The sequence below is a fragment of the Saccostrea cucullata genome, unplaced genomic scaffold (genome assembly GCF_032062105.1).
Source record: "Saccostrea cucullata isolate Sc308-1 unplaced genomic scaffold, CSIRO_AGI_Scuc_v1 ctg10543, whole genome shotgun sequence".
In the NCBI taxonomy this organism is placed as follows: domain Eukaryota; kingdom Metazoa; phylum Mollusca; class Bivalvia; order Ostreida; family Ostreidae; genus Saccostrea; species Saccostrea cuccullata.
The window spans coordinates 11,824-34,774 of record NW_026929506.1 but is presented as its reverse complement, the minus strand read 5'-3'; the positions used below and the strand labels follow the sequence as shown (position 1 = coordinate 34,774).

At 32.5% G+C, this 22,951-nt stretch overlaps 3 protein-coding genes across 3 annotated transcripts; 2 read left to right on the top strand and 1 right to left on the bottom strand.

The window, feature by feature from the left end:
* Positions 1-484: 484 nt before the first annotated feature.
* Positions 485-1,636, bottom strand: LOC134281057 (uncharacterized). The gene is made up of 2 exons (XM_062763519.1): positions 1,007-1,636; positions 485-721 (listed from the first exon to the last, which is right to left on the bottom strand). Exons 1-2 carry the CDS (start codon positions 1,634-1,636, stop codon positions 485-487), a joined length of 867 nt encoding a protein of 288 aa, XP_062619503.1.
* A 6,391-nt stretch (positions 1,637-8,027) lies between these two features.
* Positions 8,028-9,327, top strand: LOC134281056 (uncharacterized). Its single transcript, XM_062763518.1, has 2 exons — positions 8,028-8,131; positions 8,461-9,327. Exons 1-2 carry the CDS (start codon positions 8,045-8,047, stop codon positions 8,689-8,691), a joined length of 318 nt encoding a protein of 105 aa, XP_062619502.1. The 5' UTR covers positions 8,028-8,044; the 3' UTR covers positions 8,692-9,327.
* Positions 9,328-21,155: 11,828 nt separating this feature from the next.
* On the top strand, positions 21,156-22,027 carry LOC134281058 (uncharacterized). Its single transcript, XM_062763521.1, has 3 exons — positions 21,156-21,583; positions 21,791-21,885; positions 21,990-22,027. Exons 1-3 carry the CDS (start codon positions 21,366-21,368, stop codon positions 22,025-22,027), a joined length of 351 nt encoding a protein of 116 aa, XP_062619505.1. The 5' UTR covers positions 21,156-21,365.
* The last annotated feature ends 924 nt before the right edge of the window (positions 22,028-22,951 follow it).

The window sequence follows — 22,951 nt, the reverse complement described above, 5'->3', positions numbered from 1 at the left end:
CCATCTTTAGGGCTCATTATGTAAGTTGTACATGTTTTATTCCTCAAAGCTTCAAATTTCTCAAGGGACTACATCATACTATTACTACATGTAGAGAGAATTTAAAATCTTTCAATGCACATTTTTAAAGTAGCTCAATATTAAGTAAACCATCAGTCAAACGTTTTGATTGCAAAAAAACTATCCTCTGCCACCTTCAGGACTGCGTTCAGTGCGTACAAAAGTATTCGCAATTTTCAAAATGTGCTAAAAATTGGAAAAATGACAATAATATTCCGTGTTTAGACTGGCCATCGCAATCTCCTGATATTAATGTAATAGAAAATGTCTGGAGAATGATATAAATCAGACTAGGGCGAGAGCAACACCAGATTAAATCCAAACAAAACTTGTAAATGCCGTGTTGCGGATCTGGGATTCGTTGACTCTAGGCTATATACAGGGTTGAAAATTTCCCTGTATACAGTATATAAAAATGTCACAATTATACTTCTCCCTGCAGATATTTGACTTTCTTCACTTTTATGTTTCCATTTTGAGTCACAAAAAGATTATCATTTGTATCTATACACAGTCCCCCGGGATAACTCAGTCCACAGTCTATGTAACGAAGGAACTGTCCATCCTTGTCTATGATGTGGACACACTCATTGTAATAATCAGCTGTAAGAATATGACTCTCACTGTCTGTGGTGATTCCTTGTGGACTGAATGGTTGGTTCTTTGGAGCAGGAGTATGTCCAGTGTACCTTAATCTCAGTTTCCCGGCCTGATTGACCACCACCACTGCTCTAGCTTCACTGTCAGACACACAGATATCCAAGTTCCTGTTCTCTTTAATGTATCTGGTAGCAGATAAATAGAGAGGTTTACCTTTATCATCAAACTGAATGGTTTGTTTCTCTGTGGAGCCAGAGTAACAGACAACTTTTGTTTGTATGTTATCATCACTGAGCATGATAACCAGGAGGTCACCAGAGAAGGTACTACAGACACCGCAAGGTACCCAGTTCTGTAGTCTGATCACCTCCTCTATCTTCTCATTCTTCACAATATTCACAGTTCTATCCCTGGTATCAGTATAAACTAAATTTCCACTTTTTGTCACTACTATGCCATTTGGTATGTTCCCTGACTTGGTTGTGATTGACTTGAGTAGTGATTCCTGATTGATGCTGTAGAGTTTCATGGTGTTGTCCTTAATTGTCCAGATTTCTTCATCACTCTGACAGGCCACATTGTATACTCTATATCCAGTGTGTATGGTGGTGACAGTCTCTGGTTCATCAAGCAGCTGTTTGACTAGAAGAGAGGGTCCAGCTTCTGGTGATTTCTGTGTTGTCTTCATACTGTAGCCATGTTTATCTGAAGCTAAAGAACTTGATGATAAGACTCCAAATAGTTTAAGAAGTTCTTCTTTGTGTATTTTGGGGGGCATGAATTTGGGTAAAGATGGCATAATTTTAAATGGAAGACTTTTATATAAATGTACACTGGATGTGACATTAAATAGTTTTGACAAATCATTAGTGTGTATAACCATTTCAGCCAAATTGATTTCATCTCTGATGTCAGAAATGTTCTTGTTTATTTCCTCCAGATTTTTCTGTAAAGTTTGTAACTGTGTGTTTTTCATCTCATCAAGTTCAGCTATAAGTTTCGCGACAACTCTGTCTATTTCTCTTTGCCAGTACTCTACATGTTTTGTTATGGCTATTGAGAGATCTTCATATTCCTTTTCTAACTGACTCATTCTGTTTTGTACATCAGAGGCAATGTCCTGGTATGTGGGGTAAATTTTATCATTTAATTCATTTCTTTCTTTTGTAATTCTTTCTTTCTTTTCATCCAGAACTCGCACGATTTTAGATAATTCATGACCTAAATGTTCATTTGATTCAATGCAGCTGATGCAGACAGGAATGTCACATTGTTTACAGTATATGATACATTGTTGTGTATCATGGGAATTACATCCAGGGTAGAGGGGGGTAGATTTTCTTGCCTGAAATTTGACGACTTTGTGATCCTTTGATTCATCTGTTGAGATGTGTTCGCCCACACAGGCCTTACACAGATTGACAAGACATGTATCACAGTGCATCTGTACCACAGCGGTCTCACACAGGCCACATCGCATCATGTCCTGGGCACTGGTACGGGGGTCCATCAATAGATTTTGTTTCTAAAGCATAAAAAATTAACATTAATAATAAATCCATGTGCTGGTAGTGTTTGAAACTAACTGTAAAATTAGCTAGACATGCAGGGCTGATTGCGAGTGAAAGTTGTCATCGCTTCCAATAATGTACTACCCCCCAAAAAATACGTGTACGTTATTGTCTTTTATAAGTTTGTTTTAGCAGTAATTTGAAAGGGGCCAGCTCACTATATATATTCGATCCTGGACCTATAGGCTGATGAATTTTACTGAATAGTTTGCTTAGTTGATTTGGGAGAGTTTTATCAAATACATGTATCTTAATTTTGATTTATGGAAAAATTTTACAAGTCCAGTGGGGCGTCAATACGTGCAGATCTGTTTGGCCATGCCAAAATTTGTCTGTCTCGAGCAGTCAGACGCAAGATTAAAGATTGCAAACACTTGTAATGGGTTTGTTGATAACATGCATTAAGGCAGATATAGATGGACAAATGTTGTAATTAGCACATCAGACCAAGAGCACTGTTTTTCAAAAGGAAGGGGGCAAGGCTAAAACAAATTGACAAGCAAACAAAAACAAGAAAACATAAAATGCCCATACTCATAATCTTTGGGGGGGGGGGTGTTTCACTAAGTTTTCCGTAAGTCTCTCTTTCTTTAAGAATTTGCCAGAGTTTGACTTTACAGCAACAAAAGTGAGGGAACCATGCAACCTTAGGATACAAAATTGTCATATTGAAAGTATCAGCAGAAGACTATTGTCCAAAGCAAGTTGGGAGGATCGAGCCAATGTCACATACTAGAAGCCTGCACATGTCCATAAACAAGACATCGGATAATAGTATTGAAATAAAGTTCATTGAATCTTTATATTTTAAAGACATTTTTTTCTTCCAGTAGTTTTAAGCCTATGGATTTCATTTTCATTGATTTGATGAACATTTCATTATCACAGGAAAACTTGCTATATTTCCTACCTGACTTCAGTAATGGCGACCGTCCTTGAACGATTTCCAAGTGCACTGATCATGTGACATACCTGTGTTATCTACCTGTCATGTGTTTATACTTCTTCGGGCTTTATGGGATTTGATCACTTGACCAACCCGTTTTACATCCCAGTAAAACTCAAAAAATGATACCGTATTTCTTAAATGATACAATATGGCTAAAAAGGAAATATAAAAAAAATATTTAAGTTTGGATTCTTTGCTACTAAAAACATGTATTGTATGGTAAAAAAAATATTTTGACCTCTCAGTGATTATAAATTCTGTAATTCTAAATTACAAATGAAGGTCCACAAATTATTACAAAGGATTTTCATTCTGTTCTGATTTTTTTTTTTCGTTTCAGTTACAATTAGGGTATATTCGATTGAGCGACACGGGTTACACGAGTCACTAGAGTTGTAAATAAAATGTTACGCGAATATACTCTCAGTTTAACTGGAGTAACAGGTGAAAGAAATAGCGGGAAGTGAAGTCGCATTGATAATGCAAAAACTGTTTCTTCATAAACTTGACAGTGTTTGTATTAGAAATTAACAACGCCAATGAAAAAAAGTCTGCATTAAATTTTGATATCCCTCCCCCTTTCTTTTTTAGTTTTTTAGGTCAACCTCTTAAAATTACGGCTGTGTTATCATTGACAGTTTTTATTTTTTCTTTTAAATAATTTTTTTCTTTAAATCTGCATATAATTATTGCCCGCACCTCTGGGGCCCGTTTTACAAAAGAACTAAAGACTTAAACCAAAAACTTATGTTTATTATAATTTTTTTTTTTAAATTAACCTTTTTCGAAATTGTTACCATAGAAATATTCTAAATTCTTTTCAAGAAGAATTAAATCGCAGAATCAATTTTGGTCTTAGGTGTAAGTTCTTTTGTAAAACGGGCCCCTTGATTACAAAAATGTCTAATAGATGTGTATTGATTCATTAAAATTATTCTGATAGATTTAACAGTCGCAGCATAGATATCTCGTCTTAATTACCTGATGAAGTTGAATTATTATTAATAATAAATAAGTTTCAACATAATTGCAGGATCAAATGTGAGAGCAATTTCAGTTACATGCATGTATTACAATGTAATCTTATATATATGGAGGAACAATTTCATGAGTCATTTTAATTTTGAGTCCGTAAAAATAATGTTCAATATTTCAACTAATTTTTTTTAATACACATACTAACACTATATTAATGAAAAATGTCAGGCATGGTACTTTCTGAACAATTATTATAACCCGTGCAAAATTTTACCGGGGGGATACATGCACGTAGCAGTTGGTGGAAGCGCTCCCCACACTTTTTGTCCCAAACATTTCCTTTTAAAAAATCTTCATTGAAAGACCACCGAATGCTTCCTCCCCCTTTTTTTACAGTAAAGCCAAGCAAGGCTAAAGTCATATCGTATGAATAAGATTTGGTACTGAAGGAAGTGGAACCTACCTTCTCTTCCTCCAACTTAATAGAAGTGTCGTTTTTTTTCTGGATTGCCCCCCCCCCTTCAAAAACGATGGTACGTCACTATTATATTTAAAAATATTTCCATGTATGTATGTGGAGATATTTTTATTCTACTTTTATTATTTCAATAAGAAGAGGTATTGACTAGTTAATTAATATTGCAAGGATAAAAAATCTATAAAATACATGTTGTATCCACAGGCACCTGACGTTACATGTGTACTTATTTTTCGTGTAATAAAAAAGAATATACCCATACCTAATGTATATTTTTTATTGAAAGAAAAATAAGTAACGACAGTTTCCTGTGGTTGTATCTGTGAAAAATCATTTTGTTGAACAATTAATTTCAGCTTTGATGTCTTGAATTAAATTATCTGCTATTCTTTATTTGATTATTGGATATTATTTGTTAATCAATTGTTTGTCTTGTTCAAACCCGATATACAGGGAATATACTGTTTTCCCCGCAATATTTATATAAACACTAAACAACATGAGATATTTTATTTAGATCACTAGAGTTCGATCAATGAGCAAGCGCATATTTAACACTAGTGCAGCACGAGTTGTCTTAATCGAATACACTCTTAGAGAGAGATATATTGTATGGGTAAAGTGGAAAGGATGTCCTGTATGGACAGCTGTTTTAAGAAAATTGATATTAATCAAACAACACTAGATCTGTCTGCATATTTTAGTATTTCTTTTAATTTTCCCGCCAAGCAGTTATTTCTTTGGGAGAAAGGAATGGTTTTTACAATTGAAAATGGGGTCTAAATTAGGTCCTTGATAGAGCAGTGGAAAATCCCTAGAAATTGACTTCAGCTACCACACAATAACCTCTTGGTCCTCAAGAAATCCACTTTTTTCTTTATTGTACATGAATTTGATAAATAGATTGATTTTCACTGGAATTATTAACTGACAATGTTAGACCTTTGTTAACAGGTAAGAAGACTGAGGAAGAAAAAAAGAATCGTTAAGGTGTCCTTCACCCTCATTGAGCCTCATAGCTCTATCCCTAAAAGGTAACTTCTTGAATGAAGAGTTTTCCCAAAGGGAGATAATTCACTTTTATTCAATTTCTTAATATTTTCATAGTTTGCATGATTCAGAAAATATTCTTTAATACATGTATTAAGATAAAGCTCTGACAATTAATGACTTTGTTGCATTAATTTGAATTTTTAACATATCTATGTGTTCTTTAGGTAAACTCTAGGTAAAATGTCGTGTATTATGTAAATTTTTAGGTTGACCCTTAATTGCAATCCAAGAACAGTAATTCCTTATAACACCAAAGATTCAGATCTCTTCATGGTTTGTACATTACACTTTTCTCAAGAATTGTATGTACTATATGTTGTTGAAAAATAAAAACGAATAATTATTAAGCAGTGCTTTCATTACTGATCATCTTTTTCGAAATTTAACTTCTTTAAAATTTGCACTGTGCTCCTTAAGAGAATTATACATGATTACCAGAAAGTGTCTAAAGGGCACTGGTTAAAATGTACATAACATTATATTTTTTATTAAACACAGGAAAAGGGAAACAGTTTAGAGGGTGAGGGTAAGGAGAGATTTACTCAGGCTGTAGATACGGTTTACAACTACATGACCAAGAAGATCCTCTTAACTCTAAGGGAAGAGGACACGGAATTCATGGAAGGTCTACACTATTCTGTTCACTATTCCACACTTGAGATATTGATTGATTCCATTGATCCTAGAAAGCACACGTGTTGTGTATAGTCACAAAATGCAGCCATCATCTTGAATTTTATATCTATAATTTCATTTTTCAGAAGAAAACATTTTGCCTCATGAAACTGCATGACTGATAAATATTTTTGTTTTTTTTTCAGAGGAGGAAGAGGTGTGTGAGAATTCCCCGCCCCCATCACCTGTTCCCCAAACACTGTCACCCCAAGCCTCACCGATGTCCACCCCCAGTGTAGACAGTGGGGACAGTCTCATCTTTGTAGGCTCAGAGGAACCGGACCCAGAAATCATTAAAAGGTGTGTTCTTCAGTACATGTACACGCTATATCACTAAAAGATGTCGTCTTTAGTACATGTAAAAACTAAATCACTAAAAGGTGTGTTCTTCAGTACATGTACACGCTATATCACTAAAAGGTGTGTTCTTCTGTACATGTACACACTAAATCACTAAAAGGTGTCTTCTCCAGTACATGTACACACTTAATCACTAAAAGGTGTCTTCTTCAGTACATGTACACACTTAATCACTAAAAGGTGTCTTCTCCAGTACATGTACACACTAAATCACTAAAAGGTGTCTTCTTCAGTACATGTACACACTAAATCACTAAAAGGTGTCTTCTTCAGTACATGTACACACTAAATCACTAAAGGGTGTCTTCTTCAGTACATGTACACACTAAATCACCAAAAGGTGTCTTCTTCACACTAAATCACTAAAAGGTGTCTTCTTCAGTACATGTATACATTTTGGACAAAATGATTATTAAGTAGATAGTAAAAAATGAGTAGGTTTTCTTTCAAGGTTTATTTGCTTGTTACCTTTTGTTCTGAATACTCTTAAATACACATGTACAGTGTACAGGCATTGGATAATTACAGTGATTTTTAGAAACATAACTTGATAAGTATAACTAAACTTTCAGATATGAGAAGATTAAAGAGAGAAATGAGAGTCTTGTGAAGTTTTTAAAATCCATTGAAGTAAGTAAATTGGTTTAAAGGTTAAATTGATTGTTTCGAATACTAGTATTTCATTAAAGAATTCATGTGTAGTATTATGAAAATTTGTATAAATATCTTTTTTATAACTTAAGTATTTTGTAGCAATATCTGCTAGATATCCTTAGAAAGTACTACAGTGTACTTTGATGTTATTTTTTGTAGCAATATCTGCTAGATATCCTCCGGGAGAAGAAGAAGAGTGAGAAGCATACCATCTACAGATACGGTCTATCTAGGGCGAGGGACAGCCTTAAAAACCCAATCCCTGACGGGGAACAGGTGGGTTTAGTGATAATGTAGGGTCATTAATTTTGGGGGTATCATTTTATGTTTTATGTTCTGGCACCAAATCTATTTTTTTTCTCATGTAAATTCATGGACAGCTTCCTTTTCCTATTCTGTCTTTAGTCAAATCCACACCAAGTTGATAATCTACATTTAATTTTGTCATGAAAACTGCATAATTTAGAGATTCACAAGATATGATGAACTCATAGTGTATAGAATTTTGGATATTGTGAAGCAATAATAACAGCTTTTCTTCATTCATGATTTTAGAAAACATTTTCTTATTGCTTCCATGTTGAGCAAAATATGATATACATATACTTTACAAATGTATTTATCCATATCTTGTTTTCTTTTTAGCATGAAGACATTTTGAACACCATGTTGGCCTGGTACAAACAGGAGACAAAGGTTGCTAGTGATGAGTTCCCTGACTGGAACTACGTCCTGGATGTTTGGATACCAGAGGTTGGTTTTATATCTAAATTAAAAAAATACAACTTCACATTGTCAGTGAGGGATTCAAACTTTTGTATTATTGATGTACTTAATTAAGAAGTTTATGTTGCATAAGTAATAGTCTTTTTTAGTCTTTCCACTAAAACTTAAAACATAATGGAATTTTCAATAGGGAAAAAGATAAGTATATATTCACACACTCATATATAGAACGTGGTTTAAAGAGAGTTATTAAGCTCAAAGGCAAAAAAAGAAATACAGGACAAACTGAATTGCTTTTAAAACTAACTTCATTGAATTAATAAGAACAGATAAAAATGACTCTTGAATCATTGCAGGCCATAGTCTATGCTCTAATTAAATTGAAGAAGTACACTCGTAAGAAAGCGTGGCAGCGGTTTGAGAAAGGTGTGTACATAACAAAGAAAGAGAGAGCGGAGGTCCACAAGTCGATACTGGAGAGCGCTAAAAGGATATCACCTGAGGACGTACAGAGGTACGAGGAAAACCTAAAGGACAGGATGAACGTCATCTGTCAACGGAGTGGACTCCAGAATATCATATTATGATTAAGATCTAAAGGACAGGATGAACGTCATCTGTCAACGGAGTGGACTCCAGAATATCATATTATGATTGCCATCTAAAGGACAGGATGAACGTCATCTGTCAACGGAGCGGACTCCAGAATATCATATTATGATTGCCATCTAAAGAACAGGATGAACGTCATCTGTCAATGGAGTGGACTTCACAATATCTTAATATAATAATGAGAGAATGAAGCGGTGAAGTATCTTATGGAAAACCTCATCAATCATCATTACGGAAACCGAAATGTATGAAAGTGTGATCCATGAAAAAGCTTGTCATCTAATGTTGACTAGAGTACATGATATGCAGGTCCTCGTCAAGTATCAGCTCAGGGGATTCCTAATGACCACTTTATGATGACTACCATACGGTATACAAGGGCATGAGTTGTTCAACAACACAACACCAAGGTGGGCTCTGTAACATCAAGCTTTGATAATTTGGGGCATACTGTCTGTGAAGATGCATACAGATTGATTTCTTTGATTCGTCAATTAGTGGAAACTAAAGGACCATTTATGATTAAAATGAAACCTAGTCTACCTTACATGTACCACCGAAAATAACAAAACAATGGAGTTTGATCTTGTTACCTCAATGCAGGCCTGTAGTTTCATGGATAATTTACAACCATTATGATTAATTGTTTTCAATAATATATTGCTGACAAATACACATACACAATTTTATCCTTAAACCTGGCTGTAACAGGTGTAAGTTGAAATAATATTATTAATTCATTTTTGTCTTCATTGTTATAAAATGCATACTTAACTTGCCAGTGTACTTGATAGAGAATAAGATGAAGAAACTGCTGAATATAAATAATTGTTTCAGATTTAAAAGCCATTGTAAAAAATCAAATAGTATAGCAATATTTCCTGTGCTGTTTTTAATGAACTGTCTTATAATGCTTATCAATTTTATGGGGAAGAAATCTATCCACTTTCATATGCTCAATACATTTGTGTTTTTTTTTTTTGTTGCTGTCATGTTGTTAAGGAAGATAACTCAGCCATGAGATCAATCAACAATTCCTTTATAAAATGTCTATGTCAATGTTTCAAATCAAATTTTGGCCCCATATTTTTGAAAAGAAATTATTTTATTTCTCATAATATTCATTAGAGATGGGACCCCCCCCCTTTTAATTAGGATAGACATAATTGTATATCATATCTTAAGGTTTAGGAATGTAAATGTTACCTGGTGGTTATGTGTTTATTGTTTAAATGTGATTATTTGGTTTGTGCAGCTAGAAGCTTAATCTAAGTATTATCATACATGTAATAGGGAGGAAATCCCATGTCAGAAAATTTTCTTGTTTACCATTATTATCATTTGATATATTTCAGTAAAGATGTTTGGTGTGTAGAATTTGGTGCAGTCAATTTACATTGTAAAACATACATTCTAATGCAATAGTTTTGTAAAACATTTTTTGATTGGCTATTTCACTGATGTTTGAAGCAGTAAAACGAGCATTAACGAGCGTGAAAGCTTTTTCATTGTGACATCATTATAGAGCGACGCAAAAACACAATGCTCCGTGACATATTTCATGTAACAAAATTTATCAAAATAAGACGTTAACAACAAACAAAATGCAAGGATTGCATTAGAATGGGAATAACTAATCTTCTAATCGTCGCCGGTAAAACTCAGTTTGCGACCGTTAAATCAGCATTAACGGTCGCAAATACCAAATTAGAAGATTAGTTATTCCCTAAATGAATTTCAATTAGTTTGAGATTTAATGTTTGAAATTTTCATTATTTAATGAAATTATGACAAAAACAATTTGGTTGTGACTTTAGTCATGCTTTACAGGCATTAAGGTTGGCAATAGAAGTACAGGAAAATGATAACAAACAATGGTTTATTGTTAAAAGGTAAGGCAAAAGTTTAATATATTTGTTAATAATTATGTAAATAGTTTTGATTTTGTTTATACAAAATTTTAATTATGTTTTAATTGTTATATAGCTTTTATATGTCATGACAAATGAAAATAAAATAAAAATCAGTTCTGCTTCATGTTATTTTTCTTTTGAAAGAGGTCGTGCCAAGGTCCTGTTTATGTCTATCTGTGAGAAGGAGGGATGATAACATGGTGATAATTTATTTTTTAAAGTCCCTCTCGAGAATTTTTCACTCATATGGAGACACCACCACTTGCAGGTGGAGAGCTGCAAATTTATTCTTATACTCAGCACCCGGGGCCATTGAGCAGGGAGGGATCTTTATTATGCCGGCAACTACTACGACACCGGACCTTCGTTTATGCTGGTCTCATCAAAAAAGACAGGTCTCCACATCTCACAGTGGATTTAAACCCGCAACATATGGATCAGCTCCTTACTCTGCAGAGGATCTAACCACTTGACCCGTAGTGACCATAATGATTGGAATGATATTTCTAATATATGTGCACAAACTCAAACTTGGAGATTTGCTATTACCTTATGGTAATATTTCAAAGCAAATAGGGTGTCTAGTCTGACACTTCATCTTCATGATACATGATTATGCACTTCATCAAAAATCAGAGAATTCTTTATGTCCAATGGAAAACATCACAGAAGATGAAGATGTTCTGCATGATACCCCGAGTCCACAGTCACTGAAGCATTCATCAAACTGTATGGACTCTGAAAAGGAAAACAGTAAAACAGACAACAAGGAGCTCACTACCAAAGATAATGGGAAAATGTAAACAGAAAAAGAAGATATTATATTTCACAGAATGTCTTATTTTAGTGAAATTTAGTAAAGTTCATTTATATGATTTTTTTTACCCTAATCTAGATGCTGATGACTGCAGCTATAGTGAGTATATGAATCATTGTTTTATTTTATTGTTTGATAGAGAGAACATTAATAACCTTAAGAAAATTAAACATTTTTGTAGCTTTGAAAAAGAGTTCCACAAGAAAGGTACATTCATTATTTTTATGTCTAAACATTTAATCCTTAACTTTGTTAATAATATTTCAGGGAAAAATTCTTGGTATCTAATAGACATATTTCATATTCAGAGCCAAGTTTATATGGATCCTTTAAAATAAAAATCAAATATCTTATGCAAACATAAGAATTAATATCAATGCAAAATTTATTGCAATTTTGCATTGTTATGACTTCTAGCTGAAAATGGAGCTAATGGTCATAAATATTGATTACAAAAATTTTGATGCTAATATAAAAAAAGAATTTAAAGATTTTAAAGGGGGTTTGCCTTTTGCCATTCATAAGGCTTTTAAAAAGAGATAAGATAGTTTTATTTCGAAACATTTGGTTTCTTATCTTTGAAAAATTTTAATGGTGAAAATCCTTGACAGATGGATGTACATGTACGAGGGTTGATCCAAAAGTTTGTGGAATTTCTTCATATTTCATTTATTTTTCAGTGAAATCGGATGAAAATTACAAAGGAAAATATAGACAATTGATGAATATTTTAAATTAAAAATTTTTTGAAATATCTTTGATTGTAACTTTTTGTCAGTTGCCATAGAAACGGTTGTTTGGAAATGCGGGGGAGACATTAACGCGTTTATTATCATTTAAATTCTTAATTCGTGAAATAAGAATTAAACCGCCCTGTGTGGTATATAAAAGGAAAATTATGTCGTTATTACGATTGCCTGATATTTTTTAAACCTTTGTGTGAGAGTTTTACTGATTTTACTGGATATTTAGTTTATAAGTTGATAATTTATTGCTCATCTTTAAGTTGTTAGTTAACGTCAAAATTTGGTCAAGTGACACTTCTTTTGAAAGTCCCGGGATCACTCGATCTTAAACGCGTATATTATAGACATAGGCTTGGGAAAAATGCATTTAGTTACTGGTTTTTCAGTGGCATAAGAAATTTAAGAAAAATTGGAATTTCCATGGACGTTGATAAAAGGTGTGGTCTCTTTTAGAGTCTCTGTTTAAGTAAGTATCCCCCTAGACAAAATATTAATGGACGTTGTCGGCTGCCGTTCTGATCCTGATATTGCTACTGAAATTGGAACATCATATAGAAAGATGGGTAGTATTTTGAAATATGAGTAAAAAATGAAGATCAGTTGGTGCGAGAGGATACCCAGGCTTTTCTTGAGAACAAAATGGAGAAAAAGACAGTATTTTGTAGAATTACGTATGAAAATTGGACATTTGGGCGACATTGTTCTATATTTGCATATCCATTGCTCTCTCCCACTATGAACCTGTAGCCAGCAACTGCGTTCATAGGATTGTAGACGCAACTGCTTCTGCTATGAGTGCAATTGCTCTAGCTCACTCGTGTAGAACAAGTTCTACTGCACAGACATAACATGTTGAGAAGTATATATATGAAGTGTTTCGTAAAAGCACTAAAAATAAGTTTATAATAATATTTTTTGGAAAAAAAGAAATTCAGACTATTTAAAATTGCTGATTTATATCTTTAAAAATTTAATTTTGGTCAGTGTATTTAGTTGTAAAATAAAACTTTTTAAAGTTGTAGATAACTGCCATATTTTAATTTTTTCATATCATATATATTTGTACAAAGAAAGATAACTCTTCACACTCGGGTAATAACACTCAGAAAGAGGAAATTTCTTTAACCCTTTCGACGCCGAATAACGTTACTACTAAAACGTCACAGATGCCGTACTGTGACGTCAACTAAGACGTAAAATAGTTGCGTCAGGAAAAAAGCGTCAAATTGATAATGAAAAAGCACCTGTTTAACCAAAGTAATTGGATGTAAGGAAAATGCTTATAATAGTCATATTTATTCCAATAATTTTAATCTAAGTACAGTTAAGTAAGCAAACATTAATCCTATAATAACTAGCAATTGCAAGGAAAGACTTTAATAAAAATAGAACAAAAGAGACACAACTCTTTTATTAAATAATATTTCTACTATATGTTATAATTCATGACTGCTGTATACAAGAAAACGGGCCCTTATATAGCCTGGTACTTTCTGAATGCAAATATGCATAACTTTTAAATATACAATTTATGTAATTTTTCCAGTATTTTTTGAGCATTTTAATAATTAAGACGCCTCAAAACAACGTTGGCGTTACTCATTGAAAATGTAATGTTGTACTAAACATTACCAACATTTTTAAATACATGTAATCTTTATTGTGTTGATACAATAACCCCCACCCCTATACCAACAGGAACTTGTGGACATGAACCCACCCCCCCCCTCCCCGATATTCAACCTCGGGGCTTATTGGACATTTTTTTTTCCAAAAATTATATTTCTTACACTTATTCACCATGTGTACAATATGAAAAAAATCGTCAAAATCCCAAAACAATCGCTCCACCAAAAAATATCCCACTATACATTATAAGGGGGTATTTTTTTAAGGGGGGGGGGGTCCTGTCCACAAGTACCTGTGCCCAATACCATTAAAAAGATAGAAGTCCAGTCTCGGTATCAAAGAATAAATATTACTTTCAATTAGATGAACTCGTTGTTTTTTCAGGGTTAAGTCATAAATAATAATCTTTTCTACTACCAAGCAGATTTTTTAAATTTTACTTTTTTTAAGTACGTTGATTAAATATATTTGAATTTCACTTTCCATTTTTTTTAATTCAATATATTCGTCTGAAACATAATAGAAACATAATTTTAACAGCAGGCTCATTTATTTAATATATTAATTTGCGAAAGTTTATTCCATATTTAAAAATTAAAATCATTGATTATATTTATTTGCTTTTATTCTTCAAGTAAATCAGACTGTATCTAGAGCAGTAAAGAATTGAATGCTGCTGAACTTCGTTTTTAATCTTTTTTTTTGGGGGGGGGGTGCTATCGACGCTTAACACTTGGACACAACAATCAAACATCACCTCAAAAACGTTATAGAAATTGGTTTCTGTAAAATAGAGTCCAAATGTCGGAATGACTTGGTCAATTACGATCATATCCCCAAATATAAATTCTTACCTGCTTGACAAAAAAAAAATTCAGCCGAGAGTCATGTGTCATGTTTTAGCATATGAGAGCTCCACAGTCTAATCCTAAAAAAAATGAAAATGAATTCCTGGAATTGATCAAATCTCGTCAAAGATTAATTATTGATATGTCTATTCAAAGATTGTCTCGTTTCCAACTCAGATTTATGAAAGTTCTAAAATGAATAAAAAAAATCAAAGCAAAATCAAAAAATGCATAGTTTGATCAATGATGGGTGTACTGCAGTGTACATGTATTTGCAATGGCATCAACTTACTTGCAATGGCGGCTTTTCATATTTAGTTAAATTGTGTTGAAATATTTTTTTGTATGAGGTCATGCAGATAGGCATATCCTGTATTAATACTACGGTTCTTATAATATGGGCATCATATATTAACCATTTTGTTAATAACTCTTTCTCAGAACCTCGAAGTTACAGAACGTGACTTGAAATTTTGCATGCTAGGCATTTTTTTTTTTAGCGTCCACACTAGAGTAAAAAAATCTTTCTATCCAATAAAAACACACATACTGAAATGGAAAAGCACATCATGAAGAATTCCTCTACATCATCTGGGAATATACATGTACATTGTGTCAAAGATGAACTACTGGTTTAGCGAAATTACAATTTTTGGTACACAAAAAGAGGTGCCGATCTCAAAGAGTTAACTGTGTGGCAAACATTTAATATATAAATTTGTACATTTTTATGATCTGTTTGTTTTCAAATGTACCTTTCGGTTTCCGAGTTCCAGTTGTCCGCTAACGCTAAACATAGAGAGTTTTTGCAACCCAATGGAACTTGCAGAAGACCTTAAGGCTCATAAATTCACTGCCCACTCATATAAAATGCATGTTGCTTGAACCTTATTGACTTTCCAAGTGTATTTTATCAGTAAAATACAAACAAATATAGCGGGGCAAAATTGGACAAAAAAGACAAGTCAACCTGTAAAATTCATAAAGGCATAAAAGACATTTATGTCATTAAGAGTTATCTCTCTTATCAGAGTATCGATATACCTTAAGACAAATCCGGGGCGTTGAGTGAATAGCTGCAGATCTGTAGCTATCCGAAAAAATATATTAATAGACCGGAGAGCTACAACGCCACCCATTGAAAAAAAAAACTGTATATTTATCGCGCACAAAAAAGTGCGATGATTTTCGATTAATTTCCCCATGTTTTTAAAACTGTAATCTTAAAATATTACTAACCGTGCGTTCCTTACATATTCTTTCACTGTTTCCACAACCAAACATTCCACATACATGCAATTGTTGTTAATTACGGAAGCGTATTAGTGCCACTTTGACACTTTACTTTTTTTTAATTTCTACACTTTAATGTGTAAATTTTACACTTTAATGTGTAAATTTTACACTTTCATGTGTAAATTTTACAATTTAAAGTGTAAATTTTACACTTTAAAGTGTAAATTTTACACTTTAATCTGTAAATTTTACACTTTAAAGTGTAAATTTTACACTTTAAAGTGTAAAATTTACACTTTAATCTGTAAAATTTACACTTTAATCTGTAAAATTTACACTTTATTCTGTAAAATTTACACTTTAAAGTGTACATTTTACACTTTAATCTGTAAAATTTACACTTTAAAGTGTAAATTTTACACTTTAATCTGTAAAATTTACACTTTATTTGTTTATTCACGTAGTCAAATAAGCATATTCATACATCCTTAGTAACGCATTTTACAGCCAACAGACCATTAATATTGCAAGATAATATTTAATTCTGATTTTCTATTTTACAATAAATGCAAATGATAAGCAAATTAGTATTACTCATACAAGTGAAACTTTTCTTAGAATATAAATGAAGAGCATATCAAACATATGCAAACATGTACATGTTTTAGATGAATGTGATATTGATATCAAAGTATGTTTATATTATGTTTATAATTTGGAACAGCAATGAATTTAATATATTTTGATTCAATGACTTTTCTTTGATGCTACGTTAAAAAAAAATGACCATAATTTTCATAATCACCATAGAACCATATACTTGTAATATCAAACTTAACTGCAAATAAAAAAATCTTTGAGATATTTATTTTTACTGTTAATTACACTGTTCATGTACCAATAAACATGTACGAGTACATGTAAAATAAAAATATGCAAACAATTGTAAACATCACAGTTTAATACTTTTTTTCATGTGTCCGAGGTAAAACATCACAAATCGACCGTTTGATCATAACTGATAACAGTTTAGGTAATTAAAAATAAAGTGTAAAATTTACAGATTAAAGTGTAAAATTTACACTTTAAAGTGTAAAATTTACAGATTAAAGTGTAAATTTTACAGATTAAAGTGTAAAATTTACACTTTAAAGTGTAAAATTTACAGATTAAAGTGTAAAATTTACATATTAAAGTGTAAAATTTACAGATTAAAGTGTAAATTTACACTTTAAAGTGTAAAATTTACAAATTAAAGTGTAAAATTTACAGATTAAAGTGTAAAATTTACAGATTATAGTGTAAAATTTACACTTTAAAGTGTAAAATTTACACTTTAAAGTGTAAATTTTAGAGATTAAAGTGTAAAATTTACAGATTAAAGTCTACTTTACAGATCTGTAAATTTTACAGATTAAAGTGTAAAATTTACACTTTAAAGTGTAAAATTTACAGATTAAAGTGTAAAATTTACACTTTAAAGTGTACAAATTAAAAAAAGTGAAGTGTGCAAGTGGCACTAATACGCTTCCGTAGTTAATAGTCCTCCTGGCCCTGATATTGTAATCATAGAAAAGTTCGCCTATTTATACTGCCATTTTGGTTTCAAAGATTATTCGGTCCAAAATTTTTGTTGAAAGACGACCAAAAATCATTAGAGTTGGTATAGAAAATGAAGAAGTTTCAATATCTTAGGCCTTAAAACTTGAAACTTAAAAAGAAAATAATAATGATTTGATTTTTTTTAAGGGGGGGGGGGGGGGGGGGTCGGGTTCATTTTCATTCTCAAAAGATTTCACCATATAATTGATTAAATGTTAAGCTTTTATCAGAACATTGCGAGCGCCTTTGGAATATCAATATATCACATTGTCTTTTCAGCCTAACCTATTATTTTTCTTTTGTTTACATATTATCAAGCATAAAATCATTGTCGGAATTATAAATTATTTTTTTTAACACTGGGTATAATGCTCAGATATAAATAAATACGCATCTGCGAGTATCAAGCTGTATCTTATTTCTTAAAAATTTAAGTTGCAAATTCAATAAAATTTCAACATTAATATGAGGGACTACTGTTTTTAAATGTATTTCATCAATAATTTCAATTTATTTTAACAAATCTTATTTTTGAATGCTAAATACATTAATTTTATAAGGCGTTATTCAGAGTTTAGAAAATAAAGACTGCATAAAATTTACATTCAATTGATATCTCTCTCTCTCTCGTTAAAATACCTATATTCATGTAGGTATCGCCGGGGGAAATAAGTGTAAACTGTCGGAAGCTATGGATCCACAGGCACCTGACATTACATATTTTTCTTTTAATAAAAAAGATATACCCTTACCCAATTTTATAAGGTAGGGGTATATTTTTTTACTAAAAGAAAAATAAGTAACGTCAGGTGCCTGTGTATAGATCATTTAAAAAAAAACAATGCTATTGCGCGCCAAATTTTATTTACAACGCTAGCGTAGTCCTAAACCTACGTCATAATTTAACGTCAATGGGAAGAAATATGACGTCATATTTAGACCAGTACCGATTTGAAAATAAAGACCAATACTTGTGTCAAAATATAAATATTACTGTATTTAATTTAAACTGAGATAAATGATATATAAACAAAAAAGTTAAACATATATTATAAAGCGACATTTTTGTCGCTTTGGCGTTGACACAGTAAACGACATTTTTGTCGCTTTGGCGTCGAAAGGGTTAACTAGTATATCAAGAATGATTTCAGCTATTAAAAATAAATATGAAAAGCTAAAAAAAAATCATAAAAAAGCATTCTGGAATAATAATCATTTATATAAAAGCATCTTCATCTTTCATAATAATGTTAAATTATTGATTTTTATCAGAGGGTTTCAATAACGTTGATCGATGACGTCACAACTGCATCAAAACAAAAATTAAGAGAATGTGATGACGGCCCTGCTTGTATCCAGATAACTGTTTGAGAGGGCAATACTTTATAAATTGTTTGTGATTTATTAGAGAAAAGGATCATTGATCAAGTGTAATGATTTTAACGCTGTATGTTTTTCATTACTGAAGACAAGTGACCGCGTCCTCATGTAAGTCAGGATTTCCTCTGATATTCATTTAAAAAATCAAAGAATGCAAATATAAGTAATAAACAACGATTATTCAGTGAACATGGCTAGCGCGCATCATGGAATATGCCAGCAGAGCAATTGCTATTCATAACGCCATGTTCACTGAATAACGTTGTTTATTATATGATTGAATAATTTCCATCTCTCTGATTGGCTGAGATCGAACTATGTTAGAAAAATATTACGTTGTATTGACCTGCACGTGACGTTCCAGGTCAATACAAGGATTTATTTCCTCAACATTGATCTAAAAATAGATTTGGGAATTCCAAATTGATACGATTTGTATTTTCATGTGAACAAAACATAAGTGAATATATATATTATGTAAGGGTGGTAATTAAGAGGGTGTGCAAGGACACCCCCTCCTCCAACACTATTACTGAACATTAATTTTTTTTTACTTTTTGGCAGCCAGTTTTCCCTGATAATACTTCTTCCTTTCAAAATCTATCCTATAAAAAGACTGATATTATATATTTCTTTTACGTCTTCTAAAATTAAAGTAAAAAAATATTCAAAATGATACGCCTGGTAAGGTTTATTAACGTTTTAATTCTGCTACTCTCTTGTATTTGGCTAGGACTTAATAAAATGCAAACAAGTAATGAGCTGACAGTATCATTTTATCAATTATCAGTGAATCATATAATAAAACAATTATTGCTGTTTTTTCGGTCAATACAATGATTTAGCCATCTTCGAAGTACAATATTCACCTCGCCCGTCGGGCTCGGTGAATATTGTACTCCTCAGATGGCTAAATCATTGTATTGACCTCAAAAACCAGCAATAATTGTATATTATTTCTTAAATAACGTGACGTGACATCTCTAACTTGACGTTACGTCGAAGTCTCCCCCGGGTTTCCCAACTATCCAATTTTAGAAAGCTCGCGTGACCTTATTGGTGACTAGAAAGTGGTGAAATTTTCCAATATTGTTGCATTATGACTCTTCATTATGAATATGCCTATTGATTGATTTCATCAAATCGCGATAAAATTTTAGAAAGAAATTCCACGAACTTTTGGATCAACCCTAAGGAGAACAAGAAGTACATATTTATGATAGGTACAGAATCTTCTGGAAACGAACAACAGGGCCACATTAAGCATGATTATGCAAACTGATATACAATCATCTCTTGATGTTTTATTCCTATTAAAGCTGAACACTTATCATAAATAGGCACTGTCAGACGGGTATATAAACCGTTCGCTTTCGTTACACCCGATTGCACACTCGAAACTCGTGGCCGACATGTAGTACTCCTATTGTGATCTTATATTTTTGAGTTTATTTCTTGTTTCTGTGTTCATTTTCTGTTTGTATATAATGTATTGTCAATTTTGACATGTATTTTCCATGATACTTTTATCCTGTTTTGGAAAAAATACGTACAATTTGATGATTTCATCGATATTGAGTAGAACGCTTTGAAAGATGTACGTCTGCACTCGTCGGATCTCTATAGTAAAACACATTGAACTGACTAGCTCCTTTTATACGAGTTGTAGGGAGAGCGTTGAAGAACGAGAAATATGGCGGACTATGCCTATTTACGAGTAGTGTTCAGCTTTAATGTGCTGGATTCACAATAGTTTGTGGCTATTAGGTTTTACATTGGAATATACAATTAACAAATGGACACTTTGGTGCAGCATATGAAATGGCAACATCCAATATGTTGGACAGGACAGTCCTGGATGTAGAATGTGTTCCTTTTAATCAAACCCCTAGTGATGAAATAAGTGCTGACCCAGGCACTAAGGATTCTGAATCTAGGCTGACACCACTGACTAAAATGAAAAGAAAAAAACAGGCTGACAGTGAAGAAAGTCTGTCTGGAAAAAGAAGAAAAAAAACATAGTGGTAAAACTAGTGACATAACAGTGAATCAATCAAATAGTGGTAAAACTAGTGACACAACAGTGAACCAATCAAATAGTGGTAAAACTTGTGACACAACAGTGAACCAATCAAATAGTGAGAAAAGTCTGCGGAAAACTTCTGTCTCAAAAAATACTCAGGATAATAAAAAGCCAAAATTTTAAGTTTTTCTAAAGTAGAACCTAATAAGAAGGGAAAATCTGTGTCCAGAAAAAACGTTATCAAAAACTCAACCTCGAAATTTACAAAAAAGAGGAAAACTGTGAAAAAGAAGAAACGAGGGAGAGAGGAGACGCGAACAGAGATAGAGGAGGAAAGAGAAGAAGAATTGTGTACAAGAAACAACACTGGTCACAATGAGAGCAGTTCTCCAATTTCGTACGGTGGGAAGCTGGATTACAATGAACCCAGCTCTCCGATTCCATATGGTGGGAAAATGGATCACTCGGAGGGTAGCTCACCAATACCGTACAGTGGAGACTTGAATTCAGAAAGGTCTTCATCTCTTACAGAAAACATCACAGAAGATGAAGGAGTTCAGCATGATTCCCTGAATCCGCAGACACAAAAACATTCAGCAAACTGTTTAGACTCTGAAGAGGAAAACAGTAAAACAGACAACAAGCAGCTCACTACCAGTGATGATGGAAAAAGGTAAACAGAGAAAGAAGACCTTACATTTCACAAGATATTCTGTTTAAGTGAAATTTAGTGAAGGTTCATTTATATGGATTTTTTTCCTTCAGAGAGGAATTTGAACCTTATCTTGATGCTAATGATGCTATGTAAAACAGAGTCCACCTCGTTTTATTGCAGAATATTGCAGAATTTGCTTATGTTAAATTAATTTCCTTTTTTTAGAGAGGACTTTGACCCCAATCTAGATGCTGATGACTGCTATGTAAGTGGATCAGATGATGAGGATTTACCAGATGTACTTACTCCATCTAGACAAGGTAAGATCACAATCTTTTACAAAACTTGGATATCTGTGTTAGAAGTTCATTTGGTCAGTTTACCCAAAGTGACCAAATCAATGTAAAGTACGAAACCTGAATAGCAAAGAGGATCAGTGGAGTGTCATTTGAAGATCTCTAAACCAACTTTTAGTATGATTTAAAAACTCTGCTTCTTTCTTGCTATTCTGTGGTCCATTTTACAAAAAATCTTATGATTCACTGGCTAAGACTAACCTCTAATCTCAATTTTAAAGTAATTATCCAAGCAGCGAAAATCTATTGTTACTATTTCATTATATCAACATTTCATAATTTTATTGAAATTAATTATTTAGAAAAAATATCTTTATAAAATAGATAATTACAGAATGGTGAAACTTAAGTCTAAGTTGTAAGATTTCTTTTTTTGCAAAAAGTCCCACAGAATATTTCTCACCTTGACCAGTTGTTTAAATATATAGACTTAGTTACAATGTTTCATTGGAGTCATGGTTGATTTTCAAAATTACAAATTCTGAATGAAATTTTTCCAGTATACAATAGTTGCTTGATAGTACATGTATTGCTGTGACATCACAGTGATATTGTGGAATCATTTTAAGGGTTCTCAACAACAACCCAGCTTATGTTCTCATATTACTGTTTATTTATTGCTCATGAACTTTTAACAAGCATATATCTGATAGCCTTAAAACTGGTCTGGAATATTGAAATACGAGGGTTGATCAAAAAGTTGCAACAAATTGAATAACTTCCATAAAAGAAACGATGTTTGGATTCAATGTTGATTATATTTTAAATTAATCCTCTCCGATTTTAATGCACATCAACCATCGTTCTGCGCATGTGTGAATCACATGATATTGATGGTCACGTGACCCCCTTCGTAGCGTTCTGTCACAAAAGTTGAAAGATTTTTCTGAGTTTTATATTTCTTTCCCTGTGAGTTGATTTTAATGACAAGAACAGTTCATTTTTTTTTTAGAAATGGTCAAATCTCAGGAACAGAATGGTTGGATAAGAATATCCTTTCCAAAAATAAGCATAGCGACCATTAAAACAC